Raw genomic sequence first — 21,981 nt, forward strand, 5'->3', positions numbered from 1 at the left:
AAGAGCATGCAGCAGGATCTGGGCCTGCAGGAAAAAAATGGGGTCAAAAATAGAAGATTTATTAAGGTCAAAATGTCAAAAGCTTCCTTTATTACCCTGTCTACCTGTGTCACCACATTCAATGAATTGTGTACCTCTATTCCCAGATACCTTAGTTCTACAGCAATCCAGAATGCCCTAATGGTCACACTGTAAGATCTACCCTGGTTGGTCCAACTAAAGTGTTGCACTTCTCATTTCTCTGTATTAAATGCATCTTCCATTTTTGACACCATTTTTTTTCTGCAGGTCCAGATCCTGCTGCATGCTCTGATAGTCTTCCTCACTGCCTAATCTTGATGTCGTCTATAACTTGCTAATCCAATTAACCATATTATCATCCGGTTCATTAGTATAGATGACGAACACTAACAGACCCAGCATCAAAACCTGTGGCACTCCACTAGTCCCAGGTCGCCAGTCAGAGAGGCAATCATCTGTTATCACTCTGGCTTCTCCCACAAAGCCAATGTCTAATCCAATTTACTACCTCATTTTAAATGCCAAAAGACTGAACATTCTCGACCAACCTTCCTGATCAACCTCCCATGCGGGATTTTATTAAGTGCCTTGCTAAAAGCCATGTTGTCATCCATTGCCTTGCCTTCATCAACTTCTGTGGTACCTTCCTCAAAAAACTGTAAGATTGGTTAGACATGACCTACCACACACAAAGCCATGCTGACTATCCCTAATCAGTTCATGTCTATCCAAATACTCATATGTCCAGTCCCTGAGGATACCTTCCAATGATTTTCCCCATACTATAATTTTCTTGTTTAATTTTAGTGCCTTCTTTAAACAGTGAAACCACATTGGCTACTCTCCAATCCTCCAGAACCCTACCCATCGCTAAGGATGATTTAAATATCTCTTCTAGGGCCCCTACAATTTCTGCATTTGCCTCCTGCAGGGTCTGAGGGAACACCTTGTCAGATCTTGGGGATTTATCCACCCTAATTTGCCTCAAAACAGCAAACACTTCCTCCTCTGTAATTTGTATAGGGTCCATGAAGTTGTTGCTGCTTTGCCTCACTTCTATAGACTTCGTGTCTGTCTCCTGAGTAAATACAGATGGAAGAAATTCATTTAAGATCTCCCCATCTCTTGTGGCTCCGCACATGGATTACCATTCCGATCTTCCAGAGGACCAATTTTATCCCTTGCAATTCTTTTGTTCTTAATGTATCAGTCAATCCCTTAAGATTCTCCTTCACCTTATCCGCTAGAGCAACCTCATGACTTCTTTTAGCCCTCCTGATTTCTTCGTTGAGTATTCTCTTGTATTTCTTATACTCCATAAGCACCTCATTTCTTCCTACCTACCTAGATGTGCTATGCACCTATTTTTTTTCTTAAACAGTGTCTCAATATCTCTTGAAATCAAGGTTTCCTAAACTTGTTATCTTTACTTTTCATTCTGACAGGTACATACAGACTTTGTACTCTCAAAATTTCACATTTGATAGCCTCCCATTTACCAAGTACACCTTTGCTAGAAAACAGCCAGTCCCAATCCACAGTTGCCAGATAATTTCGGATACAATCAAAATTGGCCTTTCTCCAATTTAGAGCCTCAGCTCATGGAGCAGACCTATCTTTTTGCATATCTAATTTGCAACTAAATGCAAGGTGTTCACCTACACAAAATTGTGACACGTGCCCTGTCTAATTCTCTAATAGCAGATCAAATATTGCACACTCTCTCGCTGGGATTTTAATGTACTGATTAAGGAAACTTCCCTGAAAATATTTGATGATCTCAATCCCACCTAGTCCTTTTACAGTTTGGAAATCTAGTCAATACATGGAATGTTAAAATCAACTACTGTAACAGCCTTGTGTTTCTTGCAACAGTCTGCAATCTCTCTACAAGTTGTTTTTTAAGTCCCTCGGACTGTTGGGTGTTCTGTAATATAGCCCCGTTAAAGTGATCATACCTTTCTTATTTTTCAGTTCCATCCATAATGCCTCACTAGATGAGTTCTGCGGTCTGTCCTGACAGAGCTCTGCCATGACATTTTTCCTGACTGGTAATGCCTCTCCTCCTCCTTTAATTCCCTCCCTCTCTGTCACATCTAAAGCAACCAAACTCCAGAAGCCACCAGTACTGCCCCTCCTGCAGCCAAGTCTTACTGATGGCTACAATATCATAATTGCAGGTGTTGATCCATGCTCTGAGCTCATCTGCCTTTCCTACGATACTTCCTGCATTGAAATATATGCAGCTCAGGACACTAGTCACACCGTGCTCAATCTTTTGATTCCTGACTTTGAGGTCCTAACAATGTCTATCTCCATTTTCTCTCCAGTAACTCTTCTGGCACTCTGATTCCCATCTCTCTGCAGCTCTAGTTTAAACCCCACTGTGCAGCACTAGCAAACCTTCCCACTAGGATAATAATCCCCTTCCAATTCAGATGTAAACTGCCTTTTCTCTATGGGTGTCACCTTCTCTGGAAGAGAGCCAAATGATCCAACCGTACCTTCATATTTCATCTTTTCCCTGCTAATGTTTTTTTAGTTGCCTTCTGTTGGCATGTAAAAGCTTCCCAATCCTCTAACTGATCTACCAATTTTTGTTTCATTAGGGTTTTTTCTGATGTTGCTGGATGTACGATTTTTCATTACACCTGAACAATTCCAGTAAGATGGCGCATTTGTTTACAATGGCTTCTACAGAGTCAACCAAAGGTGGTATTGTTCTTCTTAAATGTTTTTTGGCTCACAAGACCTTGGTGGACATTAAGAACTTGATGTACTGTAGATCTAGCCCTTCAGCAAGTTTCTCATTGATGGAAAACTGAAGGAGCTGCATTTGGTGCAGTTCGTGCTGCTGCCCGGGTAGGAGAGACATCGCTGTGCAAAAGAGGTATGCAGTCTAATAGTGAATGATAGTCTTAGTCACTTTTCTTGTGATCGCAAAACCCTGTTGGACATTGTTAAAATGGAGTGCTGCAAGTCCGATTCACTGATGGCGAGGGAGTTGCACGGCCTTAGTCATAGCGAGTACTAGGCCTCAGGCTGCAGTGTTGCCTATTTACAGCCACCCAGGAGAGAGGCGTCAGAGTCGGCACACTCCACCGGAGGCAGTGTGGAGCGGCGTCCAAGTTGGAATTGGTACTGCTCCCTAACGTTTGCTCGGCTCATGACAAGCTGTAATGTGTCTAACAGCAAATTTCTGCAGCGTTCTAGGACTATTTTTTTGTGTGATTGTATTTTACTGATATCTATATGTGCTTACTGTCTTATAGGTGCTATATATGCCTTGTGCTGTGTGTGACTGTGTTGCACCTTGGCCCCACAGTAATGCTGTTTTATTTGGCTGTATTCATGGGTCTTCATGTATTTGACAATCAATCTTGAAGTAAATTGCACCACATGTTCTTTCTCACATGATGATGAACTCTGACTTTGACCACAGGCCAGGTTCTGGAAATGGGATTACTATTAGTATCAACGGTCAGTATGGACGGTGGCCAAAGGCCTATTTCTTGATGAATGGCTCTAAAATTTAAAAAACTTTGTTTTTTCCAAACTATACTTAATTTCATTAATCATTGAATGATTATACCTATAAACATGATACAGAGAATATTACATGTGATTTTAAAAATGGTTACCAATTTATACTGGTTTCTAAACCTAATTTATTTTTTGGTAATTCTTGATTCTGATCTCTCTTGATGGATTTGTACAATATAACTTGAGCCATTGTCTCACTTTCTTAACTCAAGAACATGCTATCCCTTTTCGCTATTTTTGCATATAGTTGTTTCAAAACTAACAGGCTTGCATAGTGGTTTTTATAAGCATATAGAGCCATAATTTCATGAACAATAAACTAAGTGTAACAGTAAATAGTTGTCATGTCTTATCTATACTTACTGTGTTAGATTTAGTTAAACACTAAGTAAATATATTTAGTGGAATAACTTGCCAGCTACAGTAAACATAATCTTATCAACTAGACTCAAAATAAAATAATTTCTTCATTGATGTAAAAGCTCATAAATTAGTTCTGCAGAACATCTTTACCACTTTAATCATTCATGCAGAGGTAAGACTTTCTTTGCATGTAGTCCCTAATTTTACAAAGCAGAATAAAGATTCAATCACTTTCACATCCGAAACAATCTTTTCCACATTGTTTGACCCTGATTTATATCTTTTGTGTCATCATATTCACCTTTATTCTTCTTTCCTGGCTTACGTGCAGCCAATTTGGCCCTGTCTTTTTGAATTTCAGTGACGACAAAACCTTTTAAAGTAATATAATATAATAAATATTAGTTCAGTCTTCAACAATGAGAAATACATTTTATTTCATTTAAAAATTATTACAAAGAAATCATATTGAAACTACGTCCAAATACTTTATGTGATATTTAAACTACGTTGGAAAGTGACGAATAAAGGAAGTTTAATTGAGAACAATACCTTGGGAAATTTACTGGTCTTGGGTTATTTATTGATAGATGAGATCAATCATATTTTGTATGGTTTTATGCAGTCTGTAGTTAGATTGCAAAGTAAAACTGATTAAGTACTCAGAGCACATATAGCTCACAATGTATATTTGGACATATCAAGCAAAGGAGATCCATTACTTGTAATAAGGAAACTTCTCTCCAAATGGTGAGTTTCTTGACATTTATATCTTGTTGCATGTATGCAAACTATTCAGCCATATAAGAATGACCCCCACCCACAATCTTTAATTGCCTCATTCCCTGTTAAAATGATTCTGGCACAGGTGATGAACATCCAATATGGCCCACAAAACATTCTGAAAGCCAGGACCAGAAGGATCATCTAATTTGCACAGAATGAACTCGAAATGGGAGATTCAATGTCTAACACTAAAAGAAGGTTCACGACTCCTTCAGTGAACCAGTGTAGTCCGGAAGGATGAATCTCTCAAAATTTGATCTGCAGTAGGTAGTGAATGGGACAACGTGAGGAATAAACATATCACCACCCCCACCTTCTAAGCTATTTTCCTAATCTCTATTCTGATGAAGGGTTCCATAATTAAAATAGTAATACTTCCTCTTTCCACAAATGCTGCCTGTTCTACTGAGTTTTAAAAGCGTTTTCAGTTTTTTTTTTACTTCAGATGTCCAGCATCTGCAGTTTTTGGAAAAAATATATATACCAAGGAATAAATCTATCCACTCTTGTCTGAGATCATGAGTCCCACAGTCCACTGACACACGAAGGATGCCCTCCTGTGTTTTATGTGCTGAACTCAAGACTCTCAGACTAGATATAGCACCTCAACACTGGAGATGCTGTGGATTACCAGCAGAGAAAATATAGGCCACTTTGCAATCTCATGGTCCAACATATCCTTCATTGTATGAGGGATGTAGGTGGGGTGAATGCACTCAGTCTTTTTTCCCCTGAGTTGGGGAATCGAGAATTAGAAGGCATAGGTTTAAGATGATTTAATAGTAACTTGAGGGGCAAGGGTGCTATCTGCCAAGAAAGCTTCCTGGGGAAGTGGTTGGGGCAGATACAATAACAACTTTTAAAAGGCTGTTGAATAGCTACAAGGATTGGAAAGGTTTAGAAAGTTATGGGCCATATGCTGGCAAATGGGAACTAGCTTGAACGGCCATCTTGGTCAGCATGGACCAGATGGGCCAAAGGACTTTTTGCTATGCTGCATGCTGTGACCATACGACTGTGTTATCAAACCTTGTTCAATGAGTGGAGAAGAGCGTGATACAATTGGCACTAGTTATACCTAAAAATGGCCAAAACCAGCATGCAACAGACAAAGCAACACATAAGCAATAGGTCAGATCAAACTTGATAGTAGAGCTACAAGCAAACTGCTGGAGGATCACAGCAGGTTGAACTGCATCTGTGGGAAGAAAAGTTTTGCTGAAGTTTCAGGGTGAAACCCTGCATCAAGACTCTACAACTCTACCTGTGAATGATGGTGAAAAGCTGAGGGGTAAAGTCGGCTTCCAGGGCATCTCTGTCCTCAACGACAGAGCCAAGCATTTCAGTGCATTTGACACAGATGAAGCATTTGCACTCAGGTTCAGCTTGAGGTGCTGAGTGCATGATACTGAGATTGCTACTGTAACAAAAAATGTCTTCAGCCTCTTCAATTCATTTTGCATAATGTCAGGAAATACCTGTGTGCACCAGGTAAAACAAAGGTTTTGGAGAAAGACAGTATTTCAGATACTGAGTCGTCATGGTAGTGCAGCGGTTTGCGAAACCCTGTCCGAACTTGTGGCACTGGAGTTCAGAGTTCAATTTCAGTTCCGCCTTTAAGGAGTTTGTACATTCTCCCCGTGACCTTGTGGACTTCCTCTGGGGCCTCTGATTTCCTCCTACAGTCCATAGTTGTACTCGTTAGTAAGTTAATTGGTTATAGTTAATTGTCCTGTGATTAGGTTAGGGTTAGACAGGTTGGTTGCTGGTCAGCATGGCTCATTGCACCTGTAGTGCTCATTCCGGCTGTAGTTCCAAATAACTAAATAATTGTACTCCAGAAATAGCTGCACCTTTATCATTTACGGCACTGGGATTTACCCTGACAATATGGAAAATTGCCAAGGTATGTCCTTTTCACAAAATGCAGGACAAGTCCAGTCTGGTTAATTATCACCCAGCCTCATCTCATCCATCAGCAAATTGTTGGTTGGATAGTTTCATTGACAGTGACACTAACTGAACAGTTTGCCATGCCCATTTGGGTTTCACCAGGACACATTCCTGAGAAAATCATAACATTTTATTCAAATTTGAACCAAATCTCTGATTGCCCTTGTCAGCAAGATCACATTTGTCCAAGGAGCCTTGGTAAAATAGTATGCAGTGGGCACCAAGGGGAAGGCACTCCAATGCCTGAAGTACTTCCATAACGGAAGATGATTGTAGTTGTTGGAGGTCAGACTCAGGATTATAGACTAACAGAGATCCTCAGCATAGTGCCAACCATTGTCAGCTATTTCATTGGTGACTTACACCCACCATCAGTTCATAAGGCGGGATGTATACCGATGATTGCACAATATGCATTTCTTTTTACAAGTCCTGAATAAAGTAAGTAAATCCATATTGGCATATGACAAGACCCAATAAATGATAAGTATAATGCATGGCGATTGCAATCTCTAACAAGAGGAAGTATAGGCACCTGTTGTCAATATTTAATGACATTAATATTGTTAGCACCAATGCCCTAGAACACCACCATTGACAAAAATTTCAGCTGAACCGGACACGTAAGATGTTGTTTCTGTGAGAGTACATCAGGGGTTCGGTATCTTGTGTTGAGTTGCTCAGCTTTGGTAACACGAAGTCTTTTTGTCACCCATGGTTCAAAATAAGGAATGTGATCAACCATTTTCCTGTGTGGATGCAGCTCTGACACTACCACCCAGGACAAAACAGCCAGACCAAGAAGCCCCACTGCAAGTGCTTCAGTTCTTTACAATTCATAAAGGATAACAACTGAAGAGAAATCCAAATAGAAACATAGAAAACCTACAGCAGAATACAGGCCCTTCGGCCCACAAAGCTGTGCTGAATGTCTTTACCTGAGAAATTACCTGGGGTTACCCATAGCCCTCTATTTTTCTGAGCTCCATGTACCTGTCCAGGAGCCTCTTAAAAGACCCTATCATATCTGCCTCCACCACTGTCGCCAGCAGCCCATTCCACGCACTCACCATTCTCTACGTAAAAAAAAACTTACCCCTGATATCTCCTCTGTGCCTACTTCCAAGCACCTTAAAACTGTGCCCTCTTGTGATTGCACTTCAGTCCTGGGAAAAAGCCTCTGACGATCCACGTGATCAATGCTTCTCATCATCTTATACACCTCTATCAGGTCACCTCTCATCCTCCATCGCTCCAAAGAAAAAAGGCTGAGTTCACTCAACCTCTTCTCATAAGGCATGCTCCTCAATCCAGACAACATCCTTGTAAATCTCTTCTGCACCCTTTCTATGGCTTCCACATCCTTCCTGTAGTGAGGTGATCAGAACTGAGCAGAGTATCCAAGTGGGGTCTGTCCAGGGTCCTATGTAGCTGCAACATTTCCTCTCGACTCCTAATCTCAATCCCACGATTGATGAAGGCCAATGCACTGCATGCTTTCTAAACCACAGAGTCAACCTGCGTAGCAGCTTTGTCCTATGGACTCAAACCCCAAGATCCCTTTGATCCTCCACTCTGCCAAGAGTCTTACCATTAATACTATATTCTGAAATCATATTTGTCCTACCAAAATGAACCACCTCATACTTATCTGGGTTGAACTCCATCTGCCACTTCTCAGCCTAGTTTTGCATCCTATTAATGTCCCGCTGTAACCTTTAACAGCCCTCCACATTATTCACAACACCCCCAAACTTTGTGTCGGCAGATTTAGTAACCCGTCCCTCCACTTCTTCATCCAGGTCATTTATAAAAATCACAAAGAGAAGGGGTCCCAGAACAGATCCCCGAGGCACACCACTGGTGACCGACCTCCATGCAGAATATGACCCGTCTACAACCACTCTTTGCCTTCTGTAGGAACGCCAGTTCTGGATCCACAAAGCAATATCCCCTTGAATCCCATGCCTCCTTACTTTCTCAATAAGCTTTGCATGGGTTACCTTATCAAATGCCTTGCTGAAATCCATATACACTATATCTACTGCTCTGCCATCATCAATGTGTTTAGTCACATCCTCAGAAAATTCAATCAGGCTCATAAGGCATGACCTGCCTTTTACAAAGCCATGCTGACTGTTCCTAATCATATTATGCTTCTCCAAATGTTATAAATCCTGCCTCTCAGGATCTTCTTCATCATCTTACCACTGAAGAAAGACTCACTGGTTTATAATTTCCTGGGCTATCTCTGCTCCCTTTCTTGAATAAAGAAACAATATCTGTAACTCTCCAGTCCTCCAGAACCTCTCTCGTCCCCATTGATGATGCAAAGATCATCACCAGAGGCTCAGCAATCTCCTCCCTCGCCTCCCACAGTATCCTGGTGTACAACTCGACTGGTCCCAGTGACTTATCCAACTTGATGCTTTCCAAAATCTCCTGTGCATCCTCTTCCTTAATATCTACATGCTCAAGCTTTTCAGTCCATTGTAAGTCATCCCTCCAATTGCCAGGATCCTTTTCCGTAGCGAATACTGAATCAAAGTACTCATTAAGTACCTCTGCTATCTCCTCTGGTTCCATACACACTTTTCCACTGTCACACTTGATTGGTCCTATTCTCTCACATCTTATCCACTTTTTCTTCACATATTTGTGGAATGCTGTGCAGTTTTCCTTAACCCTGTCTGCCAAAACCTTCTCATGTCCCCTTCTGGCTTTCCTAATTTCTTTCTTGAGCTCCTTCCTTATAATCTTATAATCCTTCCTTATAATTGAGCCTTATAATCTTCTAGCTCTCTATCATTACCTAGTTTTTTGAACCTTTTGTAAGCTCTTCTTTTCTCCTTGACTAGTTTTACAACAGCCTTTGTACACCACAGTTCCTGTACCCTACCATCCTTTCCCCATTTCATTGGAACATTTCTATGCAGAACTCCATGCAAATATCCCCTGAGCATTTGACACATTTCTTTCGTATATTTCCCTGAGAACATCTGTTTCCAATTTATGCTTCCAAGTTCCTGCCTGATAGCCTCATGTTTCCCCTTACTCCAATTAAAAGCTTTCCTAACTTATCTGTTCCTATCCCTCTCCAATGCTAGGGTAAAGGAGATAGAGTTGTGATCACTATCTCCAAAATGGTCTCCCACTGAGAGATCTGACACCTGACTAGGTTCATTTCCCAATACCAGATCAAGTACAGCCTCTCCTCTTGTAGGCTTATCTACACATTGTGTCAAGAAACCTTCATGAACACACTTAACAAACTCCACCCCATCTAAATCCCTAGCTCCAGGGAGATGCCAATTGATATTTGGGAAATCAAAATCTCCCACCGCAATAATCCTGTTATTAATACACCTTTCCAGAATCTGTCTCTCTATCTACTCCTCGATGTCCCTGTTACTATTGGGTGGCCTATAAAAAAACACCCAGTAGAGTTATTGATCCCTTCCTGTTTCTAACTTACACCTACAGAGACTCAGTAGACAATCCCTCCACGTCTTCCTCCTTTCTATCTCTGATCAACAGTGCCTCGCCTCCACCTCTTTTGCCTCCCTCCATGGCCTTTCTGAAACATTTAAAGCCTGGCACTCGAAGTAACCATTCCTGCCCCTGAGTCTTTGTAATGGCCACAACATCACAAATCCAAGTACTGATCCATGCCCTAAGCTCATCCACTTTGTTCATAATACTCCTTGCATTCTATCTTTGTAATTTCAAAGTTTCCATGTTGCTGGTCCAGTTACTGACTATTTTAGTGACCGCTTCTGTACAAATCATGAAAGCCAGGATCACTACTATGTAACCATCAAAAAGGAAAACTGGTAAATTGGTTTATTATTGTCACATGTAAGGAGGTACAGTAGAAACCATTTTGCATGCCATATATATAGATCATTTCACTATACAATGCATGAAGTAGTTCAAGAGAAAACAACAACAGAATGCAGAATAGAGTGTCACAGTTATAATGAAAGTGCAGTGCAGGTGCAAAAACATAATGCGGTAGATTGTGAGGTCGAGTCTATCTTATTGTTCTAGGGAACTGTTCAATAGACTTGTAACCGTGGGATGGAAACTGTCCGTGAGCCTAGTGGTGTGTATCTTCAGCCCAATGGATTGAGCGGAACGAGAGAATGTCCAGGGTTAGTGGAGTTTTTAATGTTTGCTTTACTGAGGTAGCAAGAAGTATAGACAGAGTCCATGGAGACCAGGTAGTTTCCTGTGACGTGCTAAGCTGTATTCACAACTCTCTTCATTTTCTTGTAGTCTCGGGCAGAGGGTTGCCATAACAAGCTGTGATGCATCTGGATAGTTTAAAGTAAATGTTTTTGTCAAAGTAGTTATATGTTAGGATATACTTAAGATTTCCTGCAGCACTTACAGGGAAAAAATGCAGTAGAATTTTATGGGAAACTATACATAAACAAAGTCTGACAAACAACCAATGTGTAAAACAGGTCAAACTGTGCTAATCAAAATAATACTGAGAACATGAGTTACAAAGAGTCCTTGGAAGTGAGTCTGTAGCTCATAGAACTGGTTCATAGTGGAGAATGAAGATGGGATGCTTTCTGAAGTGCATTGATAAAAAAAAAATTGGTGAGGGTGAGGGTCAAAGGGGACATGCCGAATTTCTGTAGCCTCCCGAGGAGGAAAAGTGCTGGTGAGCTTTGTTCTTCATGGCCTTTTTGAACCAGATCAGGTGATGTTCACCTTTAGGAACTTGATGCTCTCAACCCACTTGACCAAATCCTCTTCATAAATTTCCTTAATGTGTCTCTTCCTTTTGTTCTCTCTCTACATGTGCTCCTTCACTGGTTGGAGCAAGTTCTTGCATTGGCTATTAATGGCCCAGGTGACATGCCTTCTGATGGCCCTATCCCATCTTAAATAGATGACCTTGATGTCATCTTAGACAATCTATGTAGACGGATCTCCCCATCTGCATGCCCGTTCCTTTCTCCAGGCTTGCACCATAAAGTGGAGTGCCATTCACATGTCTGCAGCCTTAATTATTGCTGGTGTGTAGTATGATGACCTTCAGCTATGCATCTGCAACTTCCCCTTTAAGAGAGCTGGTTAGGTCCAGCCGTTGTGTAGGACTCCTGAGATTACTCTTAACATCTACATTCAGGTGATTTGTTTAAAGAACATGACTCTGATATGTAGGGTGCATGCAAATATTGTCAGTAATGGCATTGGGACAGCCTGCGGTCTGAGACGTTTTCATCCAGTGGATAAATTTCTCAGTCATTGCTTTACTTGTCTCTTGTGAGTGACAACTTGGATAAATAGGAGATGCTGAACGATGTATATAGAAGAATTATAAAAAGAAATTTGGCAATAAAAAGTGATTGTCAGCTGCCAGACTAATGGTGCTTCCATGACAATTGTACATAATGATTATATATTTTATCATAAGCACTCATGACTTGTCTGTAACAAAATTATTAATTTCAAACATAATACCTACTTAAGAGATGAAAGAGCACACTTAGAGAGAGAAATATAATTTCATCATGACCCTATCAGCCGTGAACTTATGGGATTCTATTGACTAAAAGGGCCAACTCCATACTTCTGATGATGGGTCTCTGAGCTGTAAAATTAATTCTGCTTCAGTCTCCATATCTGTTAGCTAACCTGCTGAACATATTTAGCATTTTGTGATTTAATACAGATTTCCAGCTTCTGCAGTATTTGCTTTCAATTATTTTGGTAAATAGCAATTGTGTTCCACCTATTACATGTTGCTATTGCAATTTAGCACATGGGAGTCTTGTATTGCACCTTCAGTAGTCCGACACTTCGTTGTTTCCATGTATGCCTGGTACTATTCTTTTGTACTCCACTTTGACCGAAGGTTCATCAGTGACTAGATGGTAGAATAAGAGAAATGCTGAACCATGAGGTTATGGATTGTGTACATTTCTGCTTTTGACGATGTTCCGTAGAGCCTTGTGGGTGCCAAGACTTTTACATTGCTCCATCGGTCTGAGACAGCACTTCATTATATTTGTAGTTCCCAACAATGCAACGGAGGTGTTTTTGCAGATATATTCAACAGCTACAGACACAGCTAAATCACAGAAATCTGAATTAACTGTATGGAGGATGAATGGTCATTGGCCTGAAACATTTAGCTGTTTTTTATTCCACAGATGCTGCTTGACCTACTGATTATCTCCAGTAATGTTTGATTTCATTTCAGATTTCTGCCATGTCTTATAGCTTTGAGGCAGTTTTAACACAACTTGCAGTCACATAATTTAACAGTGAAAAATCATTCCAGGACACAGAAGGCATGAAGATGAGCCATTTGTTCAGCATTCGACTCTTTGAAGAGAACAATGAAAATAAACGAAGAGAGACACCAAACATAATTAAAAAGTTTATTTCAAGCCCTAATATAAATATTTCAAAAAACTGCCAGAGGTGGCACTGGGGATGGCAGATCAGCACAGGCAGTAGGGCTGATGCCTCAGAGTTTCAGCCACCCAGTTTCAATCCTGACCTCTAGTGCTGTCAATATCAAATTTGCACGTTCTCCCTGTGATTTTATGGCTTTTCCCTGGGTCCTCTAGTTGATAGATTCATAAGCAATGTAAATTTCTCCAAGTGAATAGGTGTCCAATAGATTCTGCTATGAATTGATGGTGAGAATTATAAACAGGTCCAATGCAAGATTAGTAAACCAGTGCCTGACAGTATAGACTCAGGTGACCGAATGTAGTGGAGAGTATGTTGATTGGCTGCATCATGGCCTGGTATTGGAACACCAATGCCTTTGAATGGAAAATACCACAAAAGGCAGTGGATTCAGCCAGTACATCATGGTTAAAGTCCTCTCATCCATTGAGCACAGCTATATGAAACACTGTCACAGGGAAGAAGCATCCAGAGATCCCCACCACCTAGGTCATGGTCTCTTCTTGCTGCTGCCATCAGCTGCCCCATCATTGAAATGTTCTGACAACCAACTTTCTATCCCATTTTCTCATGTTCTTGTTATTTATTGCTATCTATTTATATTTGTATTTGCACGGTTTGTTTTCTGCACTCTGGTTGATCTTTCATTGATCCTGTTCTAGTTACTATTCTACAGATGAATCTCAGGGTTGTATATGGTGACTATATGTACTTTGATTATAAACTATACTTTGAACTTTGAATGGCTTTCTTCCACACTCTGAGTCCATGGCCCCAGGAAGACTGCTGATAATTTATTCTTTACATGACAATCTGATTGGGGATTCACAATGGAAATTCTGATTGCGCTATTGCATAGGTGAAAGTGAATGTGAAGGAAGTACGCACGATTGTGTTATATCAAAGGAGAAGGCTGCAAACTAGGTGATGCACTCTTTTCAGGCTAGACATTAGAAATGATGTGTTGACGGAGCCAATTGTCTCTTCAGGAGATTCCAGAAGAAGGCTTTCCTTCGTTTACAATGAAAACATTCTCACAAATAGGAAACTAAATCTCACAGGGACATTCCACTGGTTATAATTGCTTTTACAATGCAAAGGTACAGTTATGGCTTGTTTCCCTCATGCCTTTCCATGTCACTCTTAACATGTCCTGCTCTGTGCTCAAACCACATCTGAACACCATGGATGACAGTGGCAATGGATTGCATATTGACATCATCAGCTTCTTGGTTCCACTTGACCAACTATGAAGAGTATCTGAAGTGGCTGCCTGATAAGGTCACATGAACTGTCACAAACAAGGGTTGGGATCAAGAGTGCAGAGTCTAACTCGGTGACCCATGCTGAGCTTTTTGAATGCCTAAGAATTACCAGGGGAGCAGGCCTGGGACTATCAGCCATACCCTGTAGCTCCGGAGTGACTTTTGTCAGAAGCCATTTTATCTCCTAATAAGGACTGTAGTAAGTCATTGATTTTGGAAGAAAAGTGAACAGGTTCATGGTTCAAAACCTACTCCTGGTGGCACTTTCTTCTGTAATGTTGAGGCTGTGGACGTAGCAGTTATACACTTCACCAAGACTCCTGTCAACTGTTTTCCATCCTCCAGAAAAAAGGTTCTCAGTATCACCAGCAACACACAGAAAATGCTGGAGGAACTCAGCGGGCCAGGCACATCTGTGGAAGTGAATAAACAGTCAACGTTTCTGGCCGAGACCGTTCAGCAGGACTAGAAAGAAAAGTGGAAGAAACCAGAATAATGGGTGGGGTGGGGGGCAGGGGAAGGAGTACAAGCTAGAAGGGGATAGTGAAGCAAGGTGGGTGGGAAAGGAGGAGTTAGAAGATGATTGGTGGAAAAGGTAAAGGGCAGAAGAAGAAGGAATCTGAAAGGAGAGGAATGTGGACATTGGAAGAAAGGGATGGATCAGGGGCAGGTGAGAAGAAAAGGTAAGGGAGGGGCCATTGAAGGAGAGGGGAGGGGGAGGAAGGGTGAAAAATACTAAAGCTGGAGAAATCGATATTTTTTCGCTATCATTATAGAGGATATCCAGTTCGGATAGGTAGATTTGCTCCTCCAGCCTAAGAATGACTTTGTTATGGCAGTAGTGGAGAACATGGACTGACATGTCGGAATGAAAATGGAGACTGGAATTAAAATGGCTCCCCAATGGGAAATCTAATTTTTGCAGATAGAATGAATGTGCTCGGCAAAACGGTCTTCCAATCTACATCAGGTCTCTTCAATGTAGAGGAGAGTGCATCTGGAGCACTGGAAAGTCTCCATACTTTACAGCCAATAGTGGACTTCCATAGAGACTCGGGGATAAAGAAACACCTCAGTGATTGTGATGTTTACTACCGTCATTAACTTGCTCTCGAAGGAGAATCACCTGACTACCAGTGAGAACTCCTGCTGTGTCAGTGTTGGTGTCTACCTTCTCCTCTGAGCTCCAACACCGAGGGGTACGTACATAAAGGAGTATTCATCCTCATCTTCTGCAGTCTCTTGGAGCAGAGATTGACTCTGGTTCTACGGATGTTGATTCGGCCTCTGTAAGACCAATGGCTGAGGGGGTGGCTACTTGAATAGCTTGTCAAATGACGTTCTCCTTCCACTGCTTACATTGGGTTCTGTGTACACAAACAGACTCAGAGCTCTCTGTGTCTTTCTGAATGCTGCTCCTCTACTTTCAGTGATCTTGGCCCTGGGATTCTTGCAACTCAGCAGGAATATTTACTTATTTTCATAGAGGCTTTGGAAAAATCCTTCAACCACTTCCTCTGTCTTCCCACTAATACTTTACTGCAGATGGAGTTTGCAGAGTCTGGCACTGGGGCTGGGATGTCATGGCCGATCAGAGCTCGTTGAATGTGATTAGGAGCTCAGTGCCAGGGATGTTGGCCTGGGAGAGGGTGCTGACATTGATTCACTGATCATGCCAATGGGGGTGAATGATTTTGCAGACATGGTGTTGATGGTATTTCTCCAGTGTTTTGCTAGGTAACATGTGAAACCACCGTGTGGCTCCTCAAACACAACCCTGTATTCTGCAAGCGGTAGTAATGCTGCGAAGTCTGCCTTGTCCTGTCAAGTCTAACTGCTCTGCTTTTTCCTGGAAAATTCCCCAAAGGGTTATACATCCTACGCTGTATACTGCAGCGGTGGCTCTAGACTGCACTTGGGGAAGAAAGAGAGGTTTGTATGTTGTGTTTACTGCACATTTTAGCCCACTTGTTTCCAATCATCTCATTGTCTAAGTTACTAGATTGGCAACTGCAGTCTTGTGTACTCCATTTAGCTTTTGGAAATGTGAAAGTTCACCTTCTGTTATTTATAATCTCTTAGAAGGCACAAATATTTCAGATATTCCGTGTACCCCTTGTGTCAAATCTACAACGATCGCAAATTTGGTCGGCTTCATGTGCAAAACCCAATCAACACTAAAGTTCATACAGCCTGTATAACTAATATTAACTGCAAAAGGGTAGGGTATTTCAAGTTTTGCAATGTGGGAATCAATAATAACAACTGCTCCTTCATTGAGGAATGCATTGAAACTGATGAGAAATACATCTGTTCCCTTCGCTCTATGATACATCAATTTGTGGCTGAGAAGCACCAGCTTTGTTCACGGATGAAAAGAGAGATGCCAGTTGATTGATCAAAGCAACTTGACCCTCCATAATATATAAAATAAGTAACTGTTGGGGGACAGTTTTTGGACTCATTTGGGGCAGGATATTGTATGTGTAGAAACAGGCATTTGTGTCTATCCATTTCAAAACCCAAATTTCCCCAGACATCAAGCATCATAGACAAGCAATCAGTAAATATTCTGTATGGATAACTTCTGATAGCAATCCACAGTACAGTTATATAAGCCTCCCCTTTACCTGATTCTTCATCATTTCTAACTAATTTTCTTTCGTCCTCAAAAGCATGAAGCCACAACAGTTTGTCCGAGTGTTTCCTTGCACATAGCAGGTGGACTTCATCATCGATAAGCTTGTTTTGAAGTTTGAAAGCATTCTTGACCTTGACGTCAAATTCCCAGTCTTTGCCATCTTTTATGTCTACCACTAGCATGGTGTCCATGTCTATTCTGTGCTTATAGTATAAAACGTCACGGCGTAGTAGATCCTATGAAATGGGTCACACATCATAATTAAGAATATTGTTTTCTAACATATTGTGATAATCATCTAAGGGCTTTTCATAGGTTTACAGAATCATGAAGATAGATTATTCTGCCTATTATACCTTTCTTCTCAGGAGCCACCTAATTAACTTCCATTTCCCCATCTGTTCCCCACAGCATTCTACATTTTAGCTTTTCAGGTACTTTTTAATTTCCCCTTGTAAACTAATATTGAATTTCCCACCCTGTCCAGACAATTTCAGTCAGTGAATCCCAGATTATTATAATTCATTACATAATACAAGGATTCCTAAAATTTTACTGCATTCCATTTCAGTGCTACTTGTATTCTCTTCGCCCATTGACTGAATGACAATGAGTTGTATTAATTGTGTCCCTTTTCTCACTTTATTATCTCTACCGGAAGATCCACTGTAAATGTCTCCAGTTCCGCAGTTTGAAACGCCAGGGTATAATGTTCCTTTCCTTTCCTCAAGTATCTGAAATCTCTGCTTTCCATTTCCTGACCCAGCCTTAGTGCAAATAATGTCTTTACACAATCAAACCTTTTTCTTATTGAAATATTAATAATGCTTATTGTAATGTTTATAAGTCCTTTTTTCATTTTTTCAGAACTAAACTAATAAAGCACAACTAATAAAGATCATAATGCACATGTTAATTTACATAATATGCTCATTGCTATTCAGTTCTACTTAGGCCTGCACTCTGCAACATCATATACACAAATAAAATGTGGACACCTAGAATGATGCCAACTAAGTAGCAAGTTCTTAAATTATTTTTAGTTGTTATTTGCAACACTTTAATTTTGGTCAGTGGTCAGCAGGATGAGGAGTGATCACTGAAGTATACAACATGAAAAGAGGCAAAAGTAGAATAAACAACCAACACCTTTTGATATATTAGAGCCACTTAAGAACCTCTTGGATACGCACATGGATGAGAGAAAAATGGAGGGCTGTCCAAGAGGGGAGTGTTAGATTGATCTTGGAATAAGTTAAGAGGTTGGCATAACATCTTGGGCTGAAGGACCTGTACAGTGCAGTACAGTTCATGTATGTTGGAAGTTCTTAAATCAGTGAACTATTCTGTTGGAATGCAGTATTTTAAGTTTTCACATCTCGACTCATTCAGTTCTTCCTTAAAGCACAATTAGAACCTGAGCATAACAGAGTTCTGCATTTGTGGCCATTTATTTCTGAAGATAGAGTCATTGAGAACTACATCACTGAAACAGGCCCTGAGGCTCATCTAACTTGTGCCAAACCATTTAACCTGCCCAGTTCCATTGACCTAGGCATCATCAATGAGGATGGGAGAGGTTCCAGAGGATTGGAGGGTTGCAGGTGTTGTTTCCTTATTCAAGAAAGGGAGTAGGGATAGCCCAGGAAATTATAGACCAGGGAGTCTTACATCAGTGGTTGGTAAGTTGATGGAGAAGATCCTGAGAGACAGGATTTATAACATTTGGAAAGGCATAATATGATTAGGAATAGTCAGCATAGCTTTGTCAAAGGCAGGTTGGGTCTTATGAACCTGATTGAATTTTTTGAGGATGTGACTAAACACATTGATGAAGGAAGAGTAGTAGATGTAGTATATTTGGATTTCAGCAAGGCATTTGATAAGGTACCCCATGTAAGGCTTATTGAGAAAGTAAGGAGGCATGAGATCCAAGAGATCAAAGTTGATTTGTGGATCCAGAACTGGCTTGCCCACAAAAGGCAAGGAGTGGCTGTAGATGGGTCATATTCTGCATGGAGGTTGGTGACCAGTGGTGTGCCTCAGGGATCTGTTCTGGGACCCCTTCTCTTTGTGATTTTTATAAATGACCTGGATGAGGAAGTGGAGGGTTGGGTTAGTAAATTTGCTGATGACACAAAGGTTGGGGATGTTCTGGATAGTGTGGAGGACTTTTAGAAGTTACAGTGGGATATTGATAAGATGCAAAACTTGGCTGAGAAATGGCAGATGGAGTTCAACCCAGGTAAATGTAAGGTGGTTCATTTTGTGAGGTCAAATATGATGGCAGAATATAGTATTAATGGTAAAACTCTTGGCAGTGTGGAGGATCAGAAGGATTTTGGGGTCTAGGCCCATAAGAGACTGAAAGCTGATGCGCAGGTTGATTGTGGTTAAAACAGCACACAGTGCATTGGACTTCATCGATTGTGGGACTGAGTTTAGGAGCTGAGAGGTAATGTTGCAGCTATGTTGCCCCTGGTCAGACCCCACTTGGAGTACTGTGCTCAGTTCTGGTTGCCTCACTATAGGAAGGATGTAGAAACCATAGAAAGGATGCAGAGGAGATTTACAAGGATGTTTCCTGGATTGGGGAGCATGCCTTATGAGAATAGGTTGAGTGACTTTTGTCCTTGGAGCGATGGAGGATGAGAGGTGACGTGATAGAGGTGTATAAGATGATGAGAGGCATTGATCGTGTGGAGAGTCAGAGGCTTTTTCCCAGGGCTGAAATGGCTAACATGAGAGGGCACAATTTTGAGGTGCTTAAAAGTAGGTATAGAGGGGATGTTGGGTAAGTTTTCTTTTTACACAGAGTGGTGAGTGCGTGGAATGGGCTGCCGTTGACAGTGGTGGATGTGGATACGATAGGGTCTTTGAAGAGGCTCCTGGAGAGGTACATGAAGCTCAGAAAAATAGAGGGCTATGGGTAACCCCAGGTAATTTCTCAGTTAAGGACATGTTCGGTACAGTTTTGTGGGCCTAAGGGCCTGTATTGTTTTGTAGGTTTTCTATGTTTCTATGTTCTATGACCTGGTCCTTCATACCTCTCCAATCCATGTGCCTGTCCAAACTTCTCTTAGACATTGATCTACCACTTGCACTGGAAACTCATTTCACACTCTCTACGTTTCCCCTCACGTTTCCCCATTAGCACCTTTCACCCTTAACCCATGACTCCTAGTTCTAGTCTCACTCAACCTCGGTGGGACAATCCTGCTTGCATTTACCCTATCTATACCCTGCCCCCCATAATTCTGTATACCTCCATCAAAGCTCCCCTCAATCTTCTACATTCTAGGGAGTAAAGTTCTAACCTATTCAATCTTTCCTGGCAACTCAGGTCCTATAGTCCCAGCCAATATCCTTATAAATTTTCCCAGTACTTCTTCAGTCTTACACTGTGATCAAAACTGCACACAGTACTCCAAATTAGGTCTCACCAACATCTTATACAACTTCAACATAACATCCCAACTCAGTAGATTGATTAATGAAGGCTAATGTGCCAAAAGCTTTCTTTACGACCCTGTCTACCTATGCTGCCCCTTTCAATGTATTATGGACCTGGATTCCCAGATCCCTTTGTTCGACCTCACTCCTCCTACAGTGCCCTACCTGTCATGGTGTAAGGCCTAGCCTGGTTGGTCCTCCCAAAGTGCAACGCCTCATCAAATGACAATTGAAAGCCAGGATTGTTCAGGAAAATATACACTCAGATTTATATCCACGGTAGCTTACAGCTCCCTCCTATCTAAATGGCTATTTTAAATTTTACATTAGATGCCATTGCCAGAGACCAGAGTTCGTTCTTGACATTGGTGCCATCTACAAACGTTTGTATATGGTGATGGTTAAATGGCTTATTGTAATTATTTTATCAGTTACTTTTTAAAATAATTTTTTGATAATTTACATAATTTTATTTAAAATATCAGGCAATTCATTAACATAATACATAATTTAATAAATAAAACTATTCAATAAAATAACCATTTTATCACTTTTATCAATTAAGTCACTTTTTAAATCAGTGACCCAGGTGATTTCCTCCAGTTGCTTTGGTTTCCTTCCACATCTCAAAGACATGTGAGATGATAGGCTAATTGGCCATTGTAAATCACTTCTATCTAGTGTGTAGGAGAGTGATAAGATGTGTGTGTAAATACACGGAATTCCTGTGGGATTAGAATGAATGGATGGTTGATAGTTGCCATTTTCCACATTGTTCAGTATTTCTCTATGACTCTTAAAACCAAATCCCTCCCATTTCCTTTTCTCTTTTGGAGTCATCAAACCAATTACAACACAATTTGACCCATTACATCCATTCCATCTTTTTGTAGTGTAACCTAATCCTTCATTCAATTGTTTGTTCCTTTAGCTCTGCAAATTATTTCCATCCAGTGTCTGTCAAATTCCCTTTTTAATTTTTTTTTTTCTGTTTCCATTGTCTTTTCAGGGAAAGGTACCAAGTCATAGCTGAATAGCATATTTTTCTTCAAAAGGCCACTGTCTCTTTTGCTCAAAACTACAAATCGGTGCCATCTAATCTTTAGGGACAGTTTCCCTCTGCTCAGAGATCTAAACCTGTCATGGCCTTGTACCACTTCTGATAATCTCCTCCAACCACTTTTAAAATTATGAGAGCCATTGAAAGAGTAGACAGCTAAAATATTTCCCTGAGTGTAGAAATGCTGAACACTAGAGGGCATTACTTTAAATACGAGAGGGAAAAGTTTAAAGGGAATGTATGGGACAAATTATTTTATATAGTCAGTGGCAGATGCCCGGAGATGGCTGCCAGGGGTGTTAATGGAAGCAGATAAGTTTGCAGCATTCAAGATGCATTTATGTACATAGATAGGGGTCAGATTAGTTCGGCATCATGCTCAAAACAGACATTATTGGGAAAGGGCCTGTTCTGGGTTCCTGTGCTACTGTTTTATGTCGTATGTTCTATTCACC

At 40.9% G+C, this 21,981-nt stretch overlaps 1 protein-coding gene across 1 annotated transcript in view; it reads right to left on the reverse strand.

Moving 5' to 3' along the window:
• Positions 1 to 4,160: 4,160 nt before the first annotated feature.
• LOC132403679 (rho guanine nucleotide exchange factor 4-like) overlaps positions 4,161 to 21,981 on the reverse strand; it is a 54,721-nt gene continuing 36,900 nt past the window's right edge. Inside the window, exons 7-8 of the mRNA XM_059987229.1 lie at positions 17,003 to 17,249; positions 4,161 to 4,300 (exon numbers count right to left, since the gene is read on the reverse strand). Of these exons, the coding sequence (XP_059843212.1) occupies positions 4,161 to 4,300; positions 17,003 to 17,249 (387 nt within the window). The remainder of the gene's footprint in view (positions 4,301 to 17,002; positions 17,250 to 21,981) is intronic.

This window comes from Hypanus sabinus, chromosome 2 (genome assembly GCF_030144855.1).
Source record: "Hypanus sabinus isolate sHypSab1 chromosome 2, sHypSab1.hap1, whole genome shotgun sequence".
NCBI classification, from domain to species: Eukaryota; Metazoa; Chordata; class Chondrichthyes; order Myliobatiformes; family Dasyatidae; genus Hypanus; species Hypanus sabinus.